Genomic DNA, 23,173 nt, shown 5'->3' with positions numbered 1-23,173 from the left:
CACAAGTGCCAATGAATGTAAGCTCTAACATGAAATACTTTTTTTCAGAGTACAGAAAGCAAACATGACAATGCAACAGCAGCAGGAATTCACTACACTTCTAAGTTACATTTTTTTTATAAACTGGATACACTATATATAAAAAATATATATATAAACTATATACACTACACTTTTAAATTACAATTTTTTATAATACAGTTTAGTTACCAGTTCCCTCGGAATTTGTGCTCAAACTTGAAGTTAATTTATGGTATTTTAAAAGCTTATCTAAGGACACAGACACGTGATTGAATTATGGGAACTTCATTATCTACCGTGTCAGCTAAGCCACAGTAACAGCTGATGTACATGGTTTTTGCTCTTGGAACATATTCTCAGTATACCTTTTCAAAGTTAATGCTGCTCAAAATTTAGACAGTCATTGGTCTGTATACCCTAGCCCTGAGATTTCCAAACCTCAGAGGAAGGCTTTTTGATATAAATTAGTATAAGGTGTTGTCTGTCTGATTGCCAAGAATATCACAGGAGAGCAAGTGAGATACTTCATGCAATGACAATTCTCATTTTTAGCTACCCAGCAAGGTGAGTTTGGTCTCCAGATGCTGTGCTGTCTCCATTAACAGCTCATCTCTGTTGTCAATTGCAGCTTCTGCCTCCCGACGAAAATTGGCCCATTTCTGAAAGTCATCTTCATTCAAGACCTGCATAACACAATTTAAAACAGAGTTCATTTGAAACTTAAATAAGAAAAGAATGCAAACATTCTGGATCCCAAAGACTTAACTCCTATCCAGGCTGGTAAAGTACTGTGCCATCTTTAAAATAACACAAACTTCCAAGAGAAGACTGCAAGAATTAGTAGCAATGAGAAAAATAGACCTGCCTTCCTGTGTGTGTACATGGCCTACAGCTGAGACTTTAAAAATGTGACCCAAAGAAACTCTTGAACACACAGCCCTTCATTAGGACTCTGAAGTGGAAAACACAGTTTCTGAAGGTTCCTCTGTTTCTGCAGGTCTTGAATATCACCTATGTGTCTCACATAGACAACTTCTATATTACAGTATCAGGCTAAGATGTACTAACCCAGTCCAAGGGCAAGTTTTTTGAGAGCTGAATGCCAAACAAAACAGAAATAGGTTGGCTCCTCTGTGGGCTTTTTATTTCCTGCTTGGAATCATTTTGGAGAAGGTCAGCTAGAGTTACCATAAGAGAAACAGAAATTAATGTTTTGAGACTGACCAAAACCCCATCATCTGCTCACACTGAGGAAAAAGCAAAAACAGACTGCAGAGCAACCAGATAGAGAGACAGAAAGATGGGTTGTGCCTGAGCTGTTCTTTGAAGCAGAAAGAATTATAACCATTATATTTTTCTAATAAATCTATTGACGTGCACGGAGCAAAACCATAAACAATATTAGGCTAATACCCTTCTACCTTCTTAGCTATGCAGAGAGTTCGTAGGCCATCACGGGCATAGTAGTCCAGATGCTTCTGTGTTTTTTCTTTTATTCTTTTCATTCTCTTCTCTGTGCTAATGTCATCTGTGAAATACAAGGAAAAGAATCCTTAGTTTAAGCACAGACCATTTCAGTACTTAATGGCCTAGAGGTTAAAAAGGAGCGGGCATTAGTAAACACTGGATTCCAATATAACAGCAATTCCTTTAAAAGCCCAGAAATGTTAGCAGTGCGTAAGCTGAAAGCCTGCTAAAGATGCTTGTTTCCCTTAAGACACCATGGCTTGGAATTTTTTGTTTGTTTGTTTGTTAGTTAATGTTATAGCACTCTTGCTGACAAGCTGAAATACAATGGTCAGGCCCTTATGACAGTATTATTGCAGAGTACACAATCCACATGGGTTAGCGCTGTCAGTGAATTTTAATTAGCCCATTCCATATTCTGAGCACTACTCAAGTTAAATAAATACCTCACTTCTGATCTGCAAAGATAACACTAGAGAAAGCTGCTTCTTTTTGTACATCTAATGCCTAGATAGAATATTTCATGCAGAAAAGAGTACTGCAAACTCCTTGTGCTCCTTTATAGGAGACACAACAAAAATAGCTCATCGGCTAATTACCTTTGGCAGAGTCTTCCAGCAAGTCCATTATAACAGAGTCAGCTCCTTTTGTGTAGACAGCAATCTCTTTGGTTAGAGGGTGTCTCACCACTACAGACATCCTTTTCCTTACTGAGTCAAATCCCAAAGTGTAGAGAATATCAAAAGTCAGGAGTGTGCCTTGTGGCAACCTTACGGTCACCTGCTCAGGAGTTCGGGACACTAAAGTAAAGCTGTATGCCTGGGCAGCATAGACAAGCGCTGCCTCATCTGGGCTCTCAGCCTCATAACAAAAATCTGTTGGCAAAGAACTGTTAGTCACAGATTTGAAAACTTCATCCAAGGAAGCACTACCAATATCGGTGCCGTCCTTTCCCTGGAGTCCATCATCTCTACCGCTGGCACAGCAGTCGTCATTGTCACAGCAATCCAATGCAGCAAGCTGCTCCTCTGTGTTCCTTGCACTTAAGCTAGCACCTAGGTCTGAGCTAGACTGAGACGATGAAAAAGACTGACTAAGGCTTGCTAATTTTAGCCTCTGAAATATCTGGTGAATCTTCTCCAGGGTGATTCCTGAAGGTTTTATTGGTGGTGGTACTGTGACCTAGAATTATGAGAAAACCTATGGTTAAAAAAGAAATAAATGTGAACTACAAGATACTTTTCAAAATCTCAATATATTTTTCTGTTTCTAAATGGTGATAATGAGAAAATCAACCTTTTTATTTTTCTTTTTTTATTTATTTTTTCCCTATTTAAGTGTGGTGAGGAATTCAGTAGAGGAGTCACAGGTGAGTTGGCATCCAAAGCGGATGGTGATTTGTATCTCTACCTCTGAAGCAGAGATGGAATCAAACCCCTTGTAGTTCTATCAATAGCCTGAGAGATCAGAGAAAACTCAGTATATTCAACATATTTCTTATAGCATATGTAATAGAAAATCTAAAAGAAGATACTGTGGTAGCCATAGCTATTCAACAGACATAAAAAGCCATGTTAGGAAGGCAGATTCACAGCCAGGGAAACAGTAGATGTTACAAAAAAGGTTAAAGAACTAGAAGAAAATTTCCAAACCATTTTTTTCACCATGTTGAGCAGTATGTTTTTAAAATGGAAGCATAATCAATTTTCCTCATACACTTGAAGTTAGATTACCCTTTGTCTTGGCTCAGTAGCTGTGGAGACCAGGACTGTATTGCAGATGGCAAGGGCAAGAAAAAAGTCAGTAAGAGTTGTGGAAGTCTTCATATGTATAAAAGGAGAAAGGTTTTCAGTTTGGAGCGCAGCTTCTCTCACTCGCCTCAGCAGCCTGCTATCAGGAGTCACATCCTTTTCCTGGAAGAGAAATTGCTTAATGAAGATTTTTCCCATTCAGCCTTGTCCTTAAGGAAGAACTATCAACTAGAGAGCTGCTTCTAGCCTCTTACTGAATTTACATCTGGAATTATGAAAGGCATACACCTTTTGTACTTAACATCTACAGAAAAAAGGATACATTTCTAAAAGTTGTATAACTAGATAATTTGAATGAAATGAATCTTGGAATAGAAGATGATTTCAGAAATTTATTTCTTTTGAGATCTACTAGAAATCAAAAATAATCTATGCTGTGACCCCTAACTTTGAAACTGCTGACTACTGAACTAAGGGCCCTTCTAAATGGAAGTGGACTTGTCCCATTGTTATTTCAACAGAGAATATACTGTGCTTATGGCTTGGTTATAGCAGTATAACGTTTTTCTTTCCAGAGTAATTTTGCTTTGTGTCCAGAAGAAGCAGCTGTCTCAAACTGTTCTTCCTCAGTTTTTACAATGAATACATACATACTTCATTTACTCCTGAAATGTTACTGTAATTTTACTACCACACTCTTTCTAATCAAACCTAAATTTGCAAGCCAAATTACTTAATGTCACTTACCTATGATTTAATTTGATGTAGGGGTATGGAATATTACTTTTAATGGAAATTTCATTTTAGCAGAACCATAGTTACCAAAAGCTTCCAAATTTAAGAGAGACCTTCCTGTAAGCCAATGCTTTTGGATGCCTTCTTTAAGGAACTGCCAAAATGATTTATCTGCTTTCTAGATCATTTCAGTTATTACCCTCTCATCCTTCAATCTGGCACAGTTTTCCTAAGTTCCATATATATGCAACAGAAGTCAGGCATTCACCTTCATGGCAGTGTTGTGCTGAGCTCAATATGTTGCATAGTAACTCCTGCTTGCTAAAGTGAATAGTGGTTCTGAAATCATCCTAATAATTACAAATAAATCTACTGTTCATTTTGCAGCACAGAGCGTGAATGAAATACAAAGAGGGAACAAGGTTTTACACTTTATCTGCTGCAGGAAGCTATGGTTCCTGTGGCTCAGTGTTTTCATGTTTCTTTTGTTTCACATATGGAGAAATGTTTTAAGTATAGATGCAGTCATTTCTCCAGCAAACTGGCACATACTGAAGATAACCCTGATTTTTTGTTATATTCTCTAGTCTATTAAAAGGAATCAGTGGCTGAAAAGTTAAAGCTGTCATTCTTTCACGAAACTTCACTGCAGGAGACAATTACTATGGGTAACTGTCTATTGCCAATACTGTGCTTAGTCCATATAGCAATCCCAAATAGCTTAACTGAACAATTCTAATGAAGAACACATATGTGCAAACACAATTGTCAAAACATTTATGTTGGGAATTATATTAGATTTAAAACATGAAAAATCAGAAGCTCACTGACTTGCCCAGCTATTCATATAATTTCCTCATCCATTTTCACAATTAGAAAGAACTTGATGAACCACAAATTACTACTCACAGATCTCAGCCTCTTTTACCTATCACTATCCCACCCAATCTCTTTTGCATCTATATGTTCAACATCTGCCTGTTCATGCCAAAATTACAATACACTAGTGGATACTCCACTTTAGCAGAAACTTTCTGAACTCAAAACTTTCCTCTGGAAAAATAGAAACCTGTCAGGTCAGCTGTGGCCTCAGAGGCAGGTTTTAAAAACAGCGATATAAAACCTCCCATATTTATCAGAAAAGATTCTCTCATTTTCTTTTTCACTGTGAAAATAGGGTGACCTGAACTTCCAGCCTGATGGAGCTTTAGGAGATAAAAAATTCAGACAAACAAGTCTGTTCATTGACCAGCCTGAGCTTATATAAAAACAAACAAACAAAAAGGCAAATTAAATAACACTCATAGAATCATAGAATAGTTAGGGTTGGAAAGGACCTTAAGGTCATCCAGTTCCAACCCCCCTCCCATGGGCAGGAACACCTCACACTAAACCATGCCACGAAAGGCTTAGTCCGACCTGGCCTTGAACACTGCCAGGGCTGGAGCATTCAGAACCTCCCTGGGCAACCCATTCCAGTGCCTCACCACCCTAACAGTAAAGAATTTCTTCCCTATATCCAGTATAACCTCCCCTGTCTTAAGTTTTAACTTGTTACCCCTTGTCCTGTCAAATTATGGTGATCAGTTAAATCTACCAACTTCTCAATATTAGTAATTTTTAGTGAAAATGCCAATGTTATAAAATGGCTGGTGCCATTCAGTTTCTGAAATAGCCTTATCAATTTTATAACATCTCGTCTAGTTTAGGACACTTAAACCTTGTAACAATAGAACTATTGAAATCTTCATGAACTGTTTTTAATAGCAAGACACTTTATTAGAATTATTAAATCTAGAAGGAAATGCACTGTCATGATCTTAATTCATAAGAGTACCTAAAAGGCAGACAGAGTAAATATTAATTCTCTACCTTCTTCCTTTGTCCAAAGATGTATTTTTTTAAGAAATTTTGACTACTGAAGTACATTCAGGCCCATGATACTTGCTGTGTAACTGAAGTACTCAAGATGCTCCAGATTTGTAGTAAATTACAAATGTATCAGAAAAGGTGATAAAAGTTCCAAAGAGCAGGAACGATAGAGGCACAGAACATTTTATTATCCCCATTTCATTAATAGGGAATTGGCTTGCTTGATAAAGAAAGACACTACTATGCATCTTTTGAAGGACATCAATACACATTACACCCTCTGGGCAATTACCACGTATTCATATTTGTCATAGAGGTTAAATGATTTATCCAGATAGAATGACACCTATTAACAGCTAAGGATGGTTATTTCCATGACAGAAGCTTATTCTTCCTCTGCAAAAATCTTTGATACTAGTCCCTCAGATATTGTTCTTACAGTGGAAAAATAAAAATATCATGGCAGTGTATTTATAGAAGTTGTCTGGCAGTAAAAACTATAATTGGTGAAATATGCTGGCAAGAAATTAATATATCACACTTAAGAAGTCTTATGAGGACCCTAAGAGATCCTCAACAGTCATGACCTATAGGTTGTCAAGAACCAGTTGAGGGGTTCTCAACATCCCATGAGGACTGGGCTGGCAAATATTTAGGATAACAACTGACAAATGCCTCATATTCCAAGAGCAGAAGTACTGGCTGATATCTGCTACATGACAGAGGAACTAAATGGGGCAAGTAATATTTTATAATAAATTTACATCCTCCCCCAAAAAAGTCAGTAAGTCTAAATACCTTGCCAAGAAGTTTTGAGAATTTGGAAGAGTTTTCCAGGCATTTAATTTTAATTGGAGTTCTAATTTTGAAAATGTTTGACATTCCCCTAGAATTCATAGAAGCCTTGCCTGAAATCATAGAATCATAGAATAGTTAGGGTTGGAAAGGACCTTAAGATCATCTAGTTCCAACCCCCCTCCCATGGGCAGGGACACCTCACACTAAACCATATCACCCAAGGCTTCATCCAACCTGGTCTTGAACACTGCCAGGGATGGAGCATTCACTACCTCCCTGGGCAACCCATTCCAGTGCCTCAGCACCCTAACAGTAAAGAATTTCTTCCTTATATCCAGTCTAAACAAGAAAAGAACAATCTGATTTTAATTGTGTTGTCTTAGATTTCAAGACATTTCAGGTCTAAAATTCATTGGAGTCCAAGACATTCCTAGAATTGCAATGAAGAAAATGTGTCCGTCCTCTTCAGTGCACACCAGGTGAGGCAGAGGTCACCTAGGTACTGAAGGAGGACAAGGCTTTTCAGCATCTTGCAGATTTCGACATCTTGCAGGGTTTAAGACCTTATCCTGATAAGTCCTTTTAGCTTAATTTCTATTATCTTTGTGCTGCTTTCTCTCTTTTGTCTTGAAAAATGCAATATTTATCTTTTGACACACTAACAGACTCCCAGAACTGCTCTGGAGAGTGAAGCATGGGCATTTTACAGGCACAGTGTAGGCGTAACTAGATGTTGTTGAACAGAAATTATATGTTGCAGTGATAGATGCAGAAGTAGTTTGTGGCTTTCTGAGCTATGTCTGAACTCAGACTTCAAAGCCATATTCTCTTCCTGAACATCATCTCCTAGGAGGACCTGTGCCTCCTGTTTCTGCAGAGCCAGGTTCCAGACTCATGTCTCTAGGTCCTCTTGCACAATCCCAGCCCAGAATCCCCATTTCGTCTACCCTAGTATTTTGGTGAACCAGAATAGCACAAAAAACTCATTCCTCTTTGTGCAAAGTACCTCTTTCCTACTGTTATGAACCACAGTCTCAGTCCCTAGACCCTAATCTCATGTTTCCTCCTCCTGTCATGCAACAATCACAAAATCTCACCTGTATGTGCCCACTCTTCTGCTGCAATCTTTGATACAGGGACTCAGATTCCCAAACCCTCACCTAGCTCCCTGCAACTGCAGCCTGCACACTCCAAGCGAGGACCCCAGTGCTTTGCCTCTTTCCTTCAGCTCCTCTAGGACCTGGATTTCTCCTGTCCAGCTTTGGCTTCCCACCACAAAATGCAACAGAAAGAACTTAAAAGCATTAGTTCGATCTGTTTGTACTCACAATGGGGCTGCTGAATGCCACTTGAGACTGGTTGCTGTCACGACGACCCAGCGACCTGTTCCTTGTATGCCCCTGAAAATGAGCCCTAGCACTCTGGCACCTCCTTAAAGGTCTTGTGGTCCTCTGCTTTAAAGTGCCTGGTGTCTCAATATTAATTGGAGGAAGAGTGAGGTGCTGAAGTTTTGCAAAGTCCTCATTATCTAAATCCAACTCTTTGTGGGTTTCCAGGCGCTTGGCTGTAAAAAGAGAAAACGAAACCTTACTTCTTACTCTGGGTTTTTTGTTTTTTGGATTGCCTGGGAGGAATTCCTTGGCTGGTCAAAAAAACCAAACCAAACCAAACCAAAGCCAGAACACCTCAGGAGCCAACACCAGAAAACTTCAGTATCCACTTCATTTTCTGGCAGCTCCCACTTTCCAATGACTGTTATTACAAGAGAACAAAAATACATTTGCAAACCAATCAGTCACTTTTATGGACTTCTGCTGATGCTTGGTCTCTTTAGTTGCATTTTGTAGTTGACTGGAAGATGAGAGTGAAACATGGTAATTCACAGATTTGCTAATGGTTTCAGTCACAGAGCACAAACATCTTTTTGGCAGCTGCTTGCCAGCTTAATAAAATCCTTTGTGCTATGTAGAGAGAAAGCGACCAAGAGTGGGCCTGTGTCAAACCCCTAGATTCAGAGCACTGAATGCCAGGAGACTTCAGATAAGGACTGCAGCTAGGGTCAACTCAAGAAAATGTGCAGCTGTAGCTTTCATATCACACAGAAGACTATGGTAATTACTTTTGGACCCACTGAGTTTAATTACTAACTAATCTCAGTTTGTGAGCTTATAAAAGGTTGGCTGGCATTCATTTAGAAATGAAAGAGAAAATGTTCTCTCTGCATGCTCAAGTGGGTATTGAATGAAGGGCAGAGCCTGAGATGCCTGCAGAGGAAGCTGGAAAACTTTTCCTGTCTGACTTCTGAATCATTTAAAACACCTTCACTTTTGTGACTCTCTAACAGGAGTCCCTCTCAAAATGAAGACAAATTCACAAAGTTCTACATTCAGTCAGAGGGCTCATTAGGTTTAAATATGAATATTTAAATTAATAACATTTAGTTGCTTAGAGAGAAAAGCTAATATAGAAAAATCTCTCACCATTTTCCTGATGTGAAAATTCAATTCCATCCACAGTACAGCGTCGGAATACCATTTTGTTTTCTGTTAGTGTCCCAGTTTTGTCTGAGAAGATATACTGGATTTGTCCAAGATCTTCAGGAATATTTAGGGCACGGCACTGTATGGGCAAATCTGTTTCTTCATCATACAGGTCAATGTCATTGTGAATTAAGAAAACTTGGCCCAACTTGACTAACTCGATGGACACGTAAAGAGAAATGGGGATTAAAACCTGAAAGAATTTAAATTGTTATTGAGGGATGAGAAAAGTCTTACTGCTTTCTGTCAGCAATGTCCTGGTTCAAGTATACCAACATTTTTGAAAGAAAAAGCTCTTCCTAGAGACTGTTGGACTCAGTATTACTAATAGTTCAGAGGAGAAAAGAAAATCCTGCACAGAACAGCAATGGATAAGCAGGGACAGAAAATTCCTATTATACCAAACACAAAGATGGGTCCTTCAGAAGATGCTCTTACAAAGCACATTGTCTGGACTGAGGAGCATGCTTGCCCTTACCCTCCTGAAACTCTGAAAGGATGCAATAGCACAGACTAACTCTTAATGTAAAAGTTCAAAAAGCAATTCCTTTGCACGCAACACTTCCCACTCACTAGCTTCCCTGCCCTGAATAATGAATTCTGAAGATGCACAAATATTCTATTTCAGTAATGAAGAATAATCCCCCAAGAAACCTCTGAGCAGCTCTGAAAGTTATTGACACATTTCATTCATATTAAAGAAATTCTGTCCACTTAAATCTCAGCAATTATCTTGAGAAATCTGGAAAGTAAACGTGATTTTTTTCCACCTGTCCCATAAAATGTTCTCTCCCAATTAGGCTTAATCAGACTCAGATATGCAAGCATCCTACTTCTAATTTAGTTTCTTTCTTAAACCAGCTGAACTAAATCTAATTATTATTCCCTGTTGGGAAAAAAATTACAATTTTTGTTTCACCATTTTCCTGAGGTATTAAGTGACATTCTATTTTGGAATTCTGGACATAAGCAGAAAAAAAAAGAAAAAAGGAAAAGCTGACATTTGGATGTAAACATCCTCTCTATTGCGTATGCTAAAGATTCTGGAGTTATTTAAAGATATAATACACATCCTTCCTATCTATATCCTTGTGGGTTTCAACTGTGAGAAAGAAAAATTCTGCAGTTTGAAAGAAAGAAAGAAAGAAAAAAAGAATATATTCTTTCACACATGCATGATTTGAAACTCCTAACAATATTTTCAAATAGGATTAAAGAGGTTCTGCACCACTATTAGTTGATATTAATTATTCATTAGTGATTACACTCAGTATTGAAGAGTTTCTTCCTTGAAGATGGCTTTTATCTTTTACCTGCAACAGGATTATCATTGTCAAGAACATGTAGAAACCAGCAAGAAATGGAGACAAAAAATTGCCATTCTCATCTGGGACATCATAAGGTGGATGCTCTGAGAAGTTTCTGGTCCAAATGCCATGACCTGCAGGAATGATATACAATATTGAAATATGCTGAGAAGGTGATTAACAAAGCTTCTGAAATTTGCAGATATGGACTGCTATGATAATTAAAAAGAAAGAACATTTCTAACGTAACAGATCCCAAGCAATGTTGCAAACCTATTGGAGAATGCGAAGTACATGCAGAGCTTTATAGTACATGCATACAACTGATATGCTAGTAAGAAAGGAGCAGTCATGGATATTTTTCTTCTCATCTCCTTCAGCACATGTTCCCCAGGGCTCCCAGCTCTGCACAGACCTTTCCTCATTCTACAGCTTGCTGCTGGGGGACTCCATGCCTACCACTACAAAAATTCTCAGCGCTGGATACTCCCATTCCTCTTTCTAACAGAAAGAAATCTTGTAACCTCTATGGAGACAAACTGAAATCTTCCTTATCCTTCCTAACTGTTCAAGATTTCAATTTGTCTTTTTAGAGCTTACAACTCCTCTATAACTCAGTCTGGGCAGCTTGTTTTTACATTCCTTTCAATCAGGTCGTACCCCAAAGCTTCTTCTTCCTGTGTCTTAAATGTCAGTAGATAAAATTGCACTACTACAACAAAGCCTTCATTTCTGGACTTAACAACATCCCATCATGATTATTTTACCACCTTTCACATTGCCCTTCCTGAAATAAACTTTGCTTAAGGATGTTACTGAATTTATAACATCAGAAACTTCACAGAGAGGTAGGACAAACAACTCGGTGTCCCTCATTGCACCATTGCTCCAGATGCCAGAAATCTCCATCAGTTCACTTCCCATATCCAGCTCTGATAAAACTTATATTAACATCAGCTAAGCAAGCAGTTGCTTTGCAGCATCTGCCTACTGAAATGTTGCCAAAGAAATGCAAATTTTCCTCACTGCTACAGACCACAACTGGCCTGAGCAAGGACAGCTATGCTCTATAAACCACTTCTTACCCTATTTTTCCACTGTGTGCAAGAAAAGTCCTTAAAACTAATCCACCAGTGATATTTCTTCCTAGAACCCTACATTTAGACAAGGCTGTAAAGCAAGAACTCATGGTAGATCTACACGATATTTTGAATTGACTAAATGGACTTGTTAATGTTTACGTGTTTCACTTGCTATTCAAACATTTTATGTCTGAGGATTTTGTTTGTATTGGTTCTTAAAATCTGATCAAATAAATTGTTTATTAAATGCTGTGACCACTTTAAAACTTACATTTAAGGACATTTCTCAACGGTGCTTACACACTAAACAATGACTAATCTCTACATCTACATGACAGCAGCCAAGGAACAATAAACAAAGTGTCTCTCTGCCTCTCAAGGGAGTCTATGTTATCTTTGAACCAGTGACCCATTCAGAGGTCAGTGGGCTTAAACTTTAGCCCTTTCCTCAGGATTATTCCTCCCCATGGCAGGGGGGGTGGAACTAGATGATCTTAAGGTCATTTCCAGTCCTAACTATTCTATGATTCTATTCTACAATTCTTTGATTATGAGATCCTGTTAATCCTCACGTGCCTGGGAAAGACTGCAATCAGGGCTGGAAGTCAAGCTGGTGCTTATATGCAGTGACAATGATGTTTTTGAAATTAGAAATCTAGTAAACTCTAGTCAGCTAACCCCAGTTACTATATTCAAGAGAGCTCACTTGCAGGGACCCCAGCAAAATGCAGCCTGCTCCTACTTAAACTATTAATTCACCTCACAGCCATTTGTAAAAGGGTTCTTAATAAGGAAGGTAGCTGTCAAGACTGTAAACTGGGTGAATTAGCCATGTGCAGCTCATGGGTTGTAAACTGGGTAGCTCTGGCAAACATCACTCCTGAACATATTAGAAGAAGATGCTACTGAAATGAAGGTAAAGCTACAGCATTTCACCTTTGTTGTTATACACAAGGAACAAACATCCACTCAGGAGGCAAATCTCATTTGGCAAGTACCAATTCCTGCAATGCATTAACCCAATAACTTTCACTTGCTAGCTTTACACACACTATACCACAGTGAAGATGTGCCTTAACTGAAATAGTTGTAGCCATGGATGAATTTTCTCCCATCTGAATTGCTCAGATTTTCCATTTTAACTTGTCTATTGGAAAGACCAAGCAGTCTAAAGACCATTCAGCTCTAGATCTGGCCTCACTCATGTCTATAAGATCAATTTTAACCACCATTACAAAAAAGCAATGAAACAGAGGTTTATTTTTGTCAGTGCTTCATACCTACAGCTCCAACAAGACACATCACAAACAGGAGTCCCACACACAAGAAAATATCCATATTCATCTGTCGCTCTATCTTGCTGCGCTTGTAACGAGGACCGTTGTTATTTAGCATGGCCTTAGTTTCATGACCTTCAAAACACAAATGAATATCATCATGTTTATGTAATATTTTGTAAGGCTTAGTGCATTGTTTGTAGTTTGTTTTTTTGTTGTTGATTTTTTCTATTTTTAAGTATTTCTCTCATAAAATGAGAGCAGGATATTCATGGCTAACATTCATTTGACTCTACTTTCATTCAGTAATTTCACTGCCCATCTTCTTATTTAACTGAGTAGCAGAATATATATTAGAGACTAAATCTAGACATTTACAAAAGACCTCCATTACATTACAGATTTCAGCTGTCATACACATTTTACTTTCCCAAAGACAGCAAATTCAGTAAGATCACAAGGCTTGTATAAATATTCAAAAATCCAACCTCCTTGAGAATGAAAGGAAGAGGAACAATAATAATATATATATATATTTTTTTTGCATTTCATAAACAACTTGATTAGGTGCTAAACCGAGTCCTGAAATCTACATTTGAATATTTTTCAGCAGCTATTTAAAAGCCACTAAACACATTACATTCATTAACTAAAATAAAATCCAACATGCCAGATCCAGCAGTGAGAGACACTAAAGTTATGCAGTTTTTCTGCTATGTAGTTGTACAGTGTTAACAAAGCAGTAGGGCAAGAGACACCCCCAGATCCCTACCCCAATCCTTAAAACTTACTGAATTAGAATGAGTTGGCATATTTGTAATGGAAAAAGGAGTGCTATGAAAAGCCAAGAAGCAGAAATTGCTTTTATCTAAATATTACTTAAACTGTGGCTCCTCAATTGGGATGTTTGGTTACCATCTGTTGCTATATTAGGTGGTATCTTTAATATTTATTTCTATAGTCCTTTTTCTTGAAAATACAGACCCTGTAGACTTGTATTTAGTTTTCATTTGTATGTGCATAATGTGTGTGAGACGGACTATTTTCTAAGCTACCTACTGGCTTTCTCTAGGGAAGTGGCTGGAACTAGAAGCTGGAATTTAAGTGGGATTCAATCACTCCTGCTGGATTCATTCCAGGTTTACATCAAAGGTTATTAATTGAGGCAGAGAGGAAGAGAGAAAATTACTCTCCAGCCTTATGTTCAGGACATTCACCCAAGAGCTGGGACTCTTGGCTTCCTGTTCCAATGCATATGTAATTATTTACACAGCCTGGAGCAATGTCAGTGGGACCAGCTGATACTACCAATGCTCCTTCCTTTCCAACTCATGTATGTGTACATACCCAGTCATTCCACACAGTCAAGTATTCATGGTAGAACTTGTGAAGCAGGAGACATATGTTCACTCCCATACAGGCAGAACTGACAGCAAAACCTAAGCTTTCACCCCAGTGAACAAATATTCTAACCACTAAGCTACACACAAGAGGAGGATACTGCTGCGTGCACTTCTGTTCCTCCAGCAGCTGTGTGATTCTTGTTCCTCACTTTTCTTTAATGTCACACTTAATACAAATGTTGAAAACACAATCCCTCCTAGAAAACCCTCAAGGAAATGCTGATAGATTCATTTCCGGAAGATAATAGGAAGACATTTCTTCCCAAATATCAGCTCTATCATTCTCTTCCATTTCAGCTGACCAACAGGAAATACAGATATCACCTTGCAAGAAACAATATTAGAAATAAGAGGAATAAGCTACTTTGTTCTCCACTAGTCCTCACAGTACTATATGCTGTGTAACACAGCATCTCACCTACCATTCCACTAGTACCTTATCTCTCTGTTGCTGGATGCTGATGGGCTTATCTAAAACTTCATTCTGGTACTTTATTATCCAAAAAGCATATAGATCTTGCTGCAATCCCCATCACAATGGGAAAACTACATTGGCTGTCGCTCAGTAATGAGGTTTTTGTGCATTACTGTTATTACTTTGTGCAGAACAATGGATAACCATGAAAAGTATAACCAGATTTGGGTCAGATGAGAACTGCACAGGCTAAACAATCACATTAAATGATGGCTGTACTCTTCCATTAGAAAGGAAGTTTGAGGAGTAATAGAGTTATAAAAATCGAGAATGTGCCATCTTATTATATGGCTGTTTTTGATTGTTCAGAAAAGTTCACAGACCATGATTAAAAGAAAGAGTATAATCAAAGAACCCTAGAAATTAGGCTGGTACTGGCTCAAGTGAGTCTATTTTTAGAAGAAAAAGAATAAACTTTTATCCTGACATTAGGAATTAGATGTCAGTTGGAAACTGAAGACTTACTCAGATCAAAGACACCATTACCTTGAGAATGACTTTAAAACTCCAACCTTTGCTACTAGCATCTTAGGCAACATTAACAGGGATCCACATTAGGATCTGTGCTGTTAGTCAAAGGAACATACTGGGAAAGGTTGACTAAAGGGAAAGTTTGACTAAAGAGAAATAAGATAGAAATTCTATCAACAGAAGGGAAGACAAGTTACTTCAACGTATATGGAATGATCCCTACAGAGATTTTTATCTAGTAGTTACATCCAAAAAAATGAGCGATGAATTTGGCTCTGGCTTTCCTCCTCTATCTGGTAGGCACCATCCTAATATGTGGTGTCCAGAGAGACAAGCAATGAAAGATCCACAAAGTGAACGCTGCTTTAGAAACATACAGGAGCTCTGGACATTCAGAGTCCATGTTTGCAATAGTGAAGTTAAATGGCCAGTTGTCAGGTAAAATAATCTGGATTGCAGAGATAAGTCTAAGATAAGTGACTCTTGCAGAGATGGTGATTTTTCTCTTAGTTGGCTTAGCCTTGAACTCCTTGCTGCTGATTAGACACAAAACAGGTGACATGACTACTGGGAAGATAAAGATAACCAATAATGGGATAAACTGCTGTGTGTAAACTGACTTTTATTTAATCTACAAATAAAGAGCATAGCTCATACTGACACTGAGAAAAAGATGGACTGACCCTCTGCTGAGCATGGCACTGCTGCATTTGATCTGGGTACTGACTCTGTCTTGCTTAGTTCATACCTCTACTGTGTGAAATTCATGGTTGCATACACACACTATATCTATGTCAGCACAAACCTGTGCTGCTGTCGCATCCTCTGTTACCTCCAGCTGCTGCTCTCACTGCCACCTGTGTGCTGGCACTGGCACGGCTTGGCTTTGTGATGATCTTTTTTGCTGGGTAGATCTTCAGCTGCACCACTTTCTACCCTGAGGAGCCAGTGAGACCTCCCTTAGGGCAGCTGTGTAGGTTTTATGCCAGATGGAATCAGTATTCTAATCAGAGCTGCAGAGCTGAGAGTTAAACTCACCTTAGCAATTCCTCACTTGTCTGGGTATTTTTGCAATGTATTTCACAAAGAGCAAGATATTTGACATACACAAGGATACTGTCACTTGCTGTAGACTCAGCTCGGGCCTTGCTGACTTTGGAGATGGATAAGTAATATCTTTACTTTAAGAAGCTGCATAATTTTCCCATGCACAACCAGTTCTTAAAGTGCCAAACTGTTGTGCAATATTAGACTACACTTATTTACCTAAAGATATTTACAGGGAAATTGTATGTTTACCTAGATAGACAGTATACCTTACCTGCGTATATAACAATTCCCACTGCAGCCTCAGTGTTTCTGATTGTACATCCACGAAGCAAGAGACTTTCAATGTTAAAACCAACCCGTTCATGATTTGGTTGCTCCCTAGAAGAAATAAAAGAGAACAAAATGATGCTTTTTTCTGTTCTAATACAGAATTAAACATTTTTTTTGTGTGCACGTCTGTTTCAAGTTGAAACCAAAGAACTGTGAAGGTCCTATTTTGCTTATGTCTCACTCAGCTTCAGTAAGGACACCAAGACTGTTCACATGGTGTGCATGTCATGATGTTAATACAAATCAAGTTCAGCTTTCAACTGGTACCTTATTTGGCAGATTGAGCACCTCATAAAGGAAGCCAAGATACATTATGCACTGTCATCCAAATTAAACTCTTCCAGAAAGCTGAACAGGGTTTGTCTGCTGTTGGAGGTTCAGATGAATACATCATACCCTGCAAGAGCCTCTAACTCTCTGTCAGTCACAAATGGGCTTCTCATCTTTGTGAGCCTCACTTGAGCAGTCTCTATGCTGAAGCTCTTTTCCTTACTTTCACACTAGATACAAGACTTTTTATCCTGGCTGAAGATGTCCCATCACACACCAGATCCTCCTGACAGCAGGATAGACAGATGAAAAGGGAATTATAAGGAGAGTGCTGCATCAGGCAGGTAATTTCTTACTTGCTTATGAAAACAAAAGCATAAACCTACTTTTCCTCACAATTTTTATTATATACTCTGATAGGCTCCTCCTTAGAGATTTTTCACTTCAGTCACTTTATCTGGTTTTATCATGTAAATATATCAGCATCAGAATTATATTTTTTTTCTAAAATACATATCTTTTGCTACTTTCTACTTCATATTTGGCATTGCATATACCAGTAAACTACCATGTCACCTGTAGGGAGAACAAGGTTGGGTGCTACTTCAGGGCTACATACAGCCCTATGTCTATGTGCAGCTGCACGTGATTACATATCAAACTAGACAGGTGAAACAGATTAGGTGCCAACAACCTACAGCTTGTGGAACTGCAAAAAAAACCCAACCCCAAAACCCAATAATGCCAGAAAACTGTTTTTCAAGGAATGTAGATTCAGCCCTAGTGAACTTATTTAGTAGAAGCTTTCTTGCATCCCCCGAGCAATATTTGCTGTGGCCAAACATGTCAAATGGATGTCACCAAGTTCTTTCTTATAATTTTTAGCAGAGAGAGCACTGCGGTTATTTTGTTACAAGCCAGTAAAGCTTCAATAATTTATTAAGGGTTCTTGGAGAAAAATGTAACCTACTCCAAGTAATTTGTGTTTACAAAATAGCTCAAATAACAGCAGACCAAAGACAAGCTCCACTAACTGTTAGTAAGTAATTTTTGCTGGCAAATTCTTCCATTTAGCCCTGAAGTAGGGAGAGAAAGGCAGCAAATTCCATATTCCACCAAACAGACGAGATAATAGGCATTTACAAGAGATTTCTGTTACAGACTTCCAATAGGGGTTTTAAGATCTTGAAACCAGTCCTGGGGCCTAAGGGTATGTACTTGTGTGTATTTTCTTGTGACATACTACCTACATTTCTATAATCTCAGTGCTCCTGTGCCATGTTACAGCAGGATAATTGGAAGGATTGCTTCAATTTAGATTATACCCAATGGTCTTCAAAACCAAGAACCACAGACAGCGATCAATACAAATTTGACCTCTTTTTCGCTTGTAAGATATCACAGTAGAGGGGAAAATGGCATTGCTATTAGAGGCATCTTACTTGCAGGGCATAAATTCTCATGACCAGAATAAGTACAATCCGTGCTAACAGGTGATAAGCCCCTGGTTTACTCATGTCAGAGGATCTGTCCATTTGCAGCTACACCAGGGCATCATTCATTGTGTTCTTGTAGAGCCATTAGTTCCTAGTTTAGCTACTAATAACCTTAACAAGGCATGGATGGGGATGGTGACACGTTCATACAGTTTAATTATTTGCGTGATGTTGGACATGCCTTTGGTATGGGGCAGTGAGTATCTCTGTGATGTGGTGTGGGAACTGGCATGGACCAACAACTGCTCTGAAGAGGGTGCTGGGAAACAGCTGCTGCATATTAGAAGGTAGAAAATTTTAGGACATTATCCATGCCATACAAATATACCTTATAGCCAGGAAGTGGCCCTAAAATTGCTGAATTTGCAAATTTGTCAGTAGAGATTTCCCCATTATGCTTGTGCCAAAATTATTTCATGAAGAAAAAACATAAGGAACAGAGGATGTAGCTTTATCCTCTCGTACATGGTGAAAGACACCTTTTTGATACCCCTCGAACACATCAGTTCACTAGGATTTTGCTTGTTTGCTTACTTTTTCTAGCTGTAAGAAGTAAATCTGATTTGTTTGTTAGATCCTGGATACCCTTTCCCTGTGGCTGTAAATATGAAGAAACTAGAGCCATGCAGGTGAACACTTTGAAACATTGGGAAAGATTTAGATTTAAAATCTAGCCTGCCTTGACCCTCAGGTCAAACATAAATGAGCTTATGTGTGAATTCCAAAAGGAGCTGAAGCCTTGTGAGAGCAGTGTGTATGAAACAACTGAAAATTCATTGTCAAGTCTTTATTCTGCTTTGCTTCAGAACATGTATTCCAGTCTACATTTTACATTGACTTCTGAATCCAGGAATAGATAATAGTGACATTTCATCATTTTCTGCAAAATACATTTCTTCCACCCAGTTCCTCCAGGAGAAATGTTAAAGTTCAGATACAAAATACATCTGTGGATAACAAATACTTACATGTACCCTTTGAATTTATTGAGATCATTGTTAGGCATTTCACAGATGATGGTGTTTTGGAAAAGTTCGGGTTCAAACAAAGCATTCTGCAAGATGAAACACAGTGAGAATTAGTGTCAAATATGATGCATACTTGAAATACTAAATCACTAAAAGCAGCTAAACAGATGCCACCATCATAGTTGGAGGCTACAGCACTTGCCTTATCAGAGGCAGAGAGAGTTTAGCTCATTTGGCCTGAAGCAAAGCTTCAGAGAGGCTGACTAAGGATCCAAGATTTTCCTCTCTTGGATTAACAACTGGTTAAATTAAATGCAGAAAATGCTGTGCATTGGGCAAGACATCACAGATGCCAATTAGTGAAAACATCTGTCTTCATTTAAAGAGAATAACAAATAGTTCAAATTATTTATGAAAGAAAAGCAGCCTTCAACCAAAACCAAACTCAAATGAAAGTAATTTCAGGATTTATCATGACTTTAAAATATTTTAGAAGAGTTTTATTACTGGTCAGGGTGGTATAATCATAAAATAAGAGCTCACACATTTGAATAACTAACATTCCAATAAGACTAAAAGCAAGACTAACATTAAACAAAACCCACCCAAAAAAACCCATACAAAAGCAAAAGGGAGAAGGGAGTAGAATAAGACCAAACCACTGGCACTGACAAAACAAGACAGCTTTTCAGGCCAAGTGTTCACTCAAAAAGTGTTTGGAACTGAACTGAGATGTGCAATTTTGCTTGATTTCCCTTGTGTTCAAGGAAACAGGCCTGGGATTTTGACTACATGAAGCAGTCTGGAAAGCAGAGAGATTGAGAGATACTTGACTGACATAAATGGTGTTTTTTTTGTTAAATGAAAAAATACAGAGAACTTTTATTTTAGATTAAGAAAATGTAATAAAAATGGGAGTTGACGAATGTGAAAAAGAATCATTATTACTGCACCATAAAATGTTTAAAAGGACTGAAATTCACTTTAATCGAAAATTCTCCCAGTAGGAAAGCTGGAAAACAAATCTGCTGCTGTGCCTCCCTACCTTTTCCTACAGCAAGAGAGACTTCAGGAGATTAGATTCCTTTAGAACCTGCAAACCCTGGGAATTCTTCATTGCAATTCACAGAACCTTGCCAGACTGCAGGAGAGCCTGGTTGATTCTGTACCTTCCTTATATTGCCAGTCCTCAATTCTCAATTTTTTTCTCCACTGTGGTTTAGTATTTTAATTTTAACTTTATTTTCTCTGCCCTGTTCTTATTTTTTTTCACTGAGCAATACATATCTATTTAATATTTGTATAATATCTAAGTACAAGCAAGTAGAGAGTGATTCAGAACAGTTGGAGGAAATATAAAAGCTTGATGACTATAAGGGTATTCTGTATACTTTCTGACTCATGTGGCTGAATATTTTTCAAGTCTTTACAGAGATATTGTTCCTCTCTAGTGAATCTTACTCAACTCAGTGAACTCATCAGGAAAATCAGTAGATACTTGGTTCTGTTAGAAATACTTGTACAACAGGAGAACAGGAAGATGCAAAAGGCAACTGGAGGACTCATTACTAATGAAGAAAACTAATAGGCTTCTAACTAGGATACAGAAGGATGATTTTTCTCCCAATTTTTTTTCCTTTGATGACAATAATTTTGTATTTGAAAACTCAAAAAATATTAAAAAAATATATAATCCTTACTCTCAGTCTTTTTCAGGTAGGTGAATTTCATATTACTAAGCATATCCTAAAATAAAGAACTAACCCCAGTTCATATGTATTTCCTTTTCCTCTCTCCTTAAAGACTCACACTTTATAGACACAATTAATTCTGAGTAATTTACACAGCACATAAGTGACAGGACCAAACCAACCTCAAAGAACAAGGAAGAAGTTGGCACAATAAAACCTGTATGTACAATATTTAGGGCACTGGTTTGTTTTTAATTTTTTTTAGCCAAGGTATTTCCTACAGTAATACATTAAAACGATAAAGTAACATAGTTGACTATTTAAGCTTTGACCTTCTTGAGCACTGGCTATCAGCACAGTCAGAACTACATTCCACTCTGCCAACGTAACAAAACTTTGTAAGTATAAATACTTCTGGTCATACAGCTTATCTAAATAACAACTCAAAGTCTAAAGAAAATAACCATGAATAGGTAGTCTGGAGCATGATTTGGCATGGGGGAATTTTCTGATTTAAAGAACGACTTCCTCATATTGCAAACGACTGAGCCAAAACTTTCATTTTGTATAATGGTAGAACATTGTTTTCCTCTAGAAGCAAAAATACACAATGCAGCATTTCAATTTTTTCACTGACAAAGCCAGGTTTGTCATCATTGCAGGGCACTGGGAAAGGTATGATTTATATTATGGCATCCACCTGAGAAAGTCCATAATTATGCATGCAAAGTAATTTCCATTTGAGCAAAGAGAACCTAAACCAGAATCCAGTCCTGACCGCAAGTGGCCATGGAAATGATGTACTTTTATTTAATAAATCTGACTGCTCACTGGCAGCTGTGTCCAACCCACCAATAACTCCAAAAGATCTTCCTAATGGCACTGCTACTAATGGATGAAAAACCGAATGTAATTCCTAGAATTATCTGCCAGGTTTTAGGATTTCTTGTCTGCTGGAGTGATTCCAATGCAAGAAAATATTCTTCTTCACATACTACAGCTCCTTAACCTTATACTGTGTTATTTGAAAAACTGCCCTGCTATGTTTGAAAAGCTATTTTAAAATGTAACAAGCACAATTCCAAGTTGTATTTTCTTGTTTACTTCAGGTTTGCCAAGCATGAGCCAAGAGACTATTCCACTAAACTGTTTGCAAAAAGGAAATGATACAGTCTGTGGAAAAAAAAATATATATAGTGGTTTTAGGCATTCAAACTGATGCCTACTAACAATGAAACTGATGTCAAACACATAACTCTCATTTAAGTTTTCACATTTTAATTTACCTTGAGTTCCTATTCAATTACTTACTACACTTCTATAAAAGATTCCATTATATCATTACAACTTAGTGTGCCTTAGAGCAGTTCCTAGTTGAACTGCTGGTACATATACCTGCCTAGCAAACAATAGTAGAGCAGTTGCAACAGAGATGCAAAATCCATAAGGAAGCCTGCTTCCATGTTGGAAGTGGGGCTATGAGTTCTCTTCCAGTTTCCATGGAAGAATAATTCACTCAGTAGTGGCTTTGTTGTGGGATGGGCTGTGTGCTGTAACAACCTGTGGTGTATGGATGGCTTGTACGTAGAAAAGACTTGCTGCTTTCTGGGATGGCGGTAATGTGTGTTGTGTGGTTGCTTAAGCATCTGCTAATGCAGTTTGTTGCAAAGAACGATTGCAAATTAAAATGAGCTGATCTTCCTTTTTATGCAGCCATCCCTGTGCCAGTATAACAAAAATCTTTTAGGACAAACTGCTCCTTTTCATACAGTGCATTAGCTGCAACAGCAAAACCCTGTCATAGCTGTATCAGCACTGACAGTCAGGACTGCTGCACTTTATGGATGGAGCTGGTGTGCAGATAAGCCAAGACCAACCCTACACTTTCAGCAGACTTACCTGGCTGGAGAAGCCCATCACAACTTGTCGTTGTTTAAGGTTGGTCTCCCCGTCGAGGTTGGCAGTTTCCAAGTGACAGACCCCATTCTGATCAGAGGAGTACAGCAGTAGGATATCAGCTGGGATGGTCTCGTTACACTGCAGCTGCACAAAGTCCCCCACTCGGACATCCTTCCAGCATTTCTCAACATAAGCATGTTCTTCCCTGTTGAATTAAAAACATGTAATGGGTAAACAGTGACATTAGGCATGCAGGCTTCCTGATTAGTG

General features: G+C 38.2%; 1 protein-coding gene across 3 annotated transcripts in view; it reads right to left on the bottom strand.

The window, feature by feature from the left end:
* Nucleotides 1-23,173, bottom strand: part of ATP10B (ATPase phospholipid transporting 10B (putative)) — a 55,502-nt gene that overhangs the window by 18,303 nt on the left and 14,026 nt on the right. For all 3 annotated transcript variants that reach the window (XM_034066635.1, XM_034066633.1, XM_034066634.1), the window contains 11 exons: nucleotides 22,904-23,108; nucleotides 19,314-19,399; nucleotides 16,521-16,627; nucleotides 12,854-12,985; nucleotides 10,498-10,625; nucleotides 9,125-9,377; nucleotides 7,973-8,208; nucleotides 3,222-3,401; nucleotides 2,088-2,670; nucleotides 1,443-1,549; nucleotides 578-704 (listed from right to left, as the gene is read on the bottom strand). In XM_034066635.1, the coding sequence (XP_033922526.1) occupies nucleotides 578-704; nucleotides 1,443-1,549; nucleotides 2,088-2,670; nucleotides 3,222-3,401; nucleotides 7,973-8,208; nucleotides 9,125-9,377; nucleotides 10,498-10,625; nucleotides 12,854-12,985; nucleotides 16,521-16,627; nucleotides 19,314-19,399; nucleotides 22,904-23,108 (2,144 nt within the window). The remainder of the gene's footprint in view (nucleotides 1-577; nucleotides 705-1,442; nucleotides 1,550-2,087; nucleotides 2,671-3,221; nucleotides 3,402-7,972; nucleotides 8,209-9,124; nucleotides 9,378-10,497; nucleotides 10,626-12,853; nucleotides 12,986-16,520; nucleotides 16,628-19,313; nucleotides 19,400-22,903; nucleotides 23,109-23,173) is intronic.

The sequence above is a fragment of the Melopsittacus undulatus genome, chromosome 10 (genome assembly GCF_012275295.1).
Source record: "Melopsittacus undulatus isolate bMelUnd1 chromosome 10, bMelUnd1.mat.Z, whole genome shotgun sequence".
NCBI lineage: Eukaryota > Metazoa > Chordata > Aves > Psittaciformes > Psittaculidae > Melopsittacus > Melopsittacus undulatus.
Note: the sequence above shows the minus strand (reverse complement) of the source record. Positions and strands in the feature narration are given on the sequence as shown.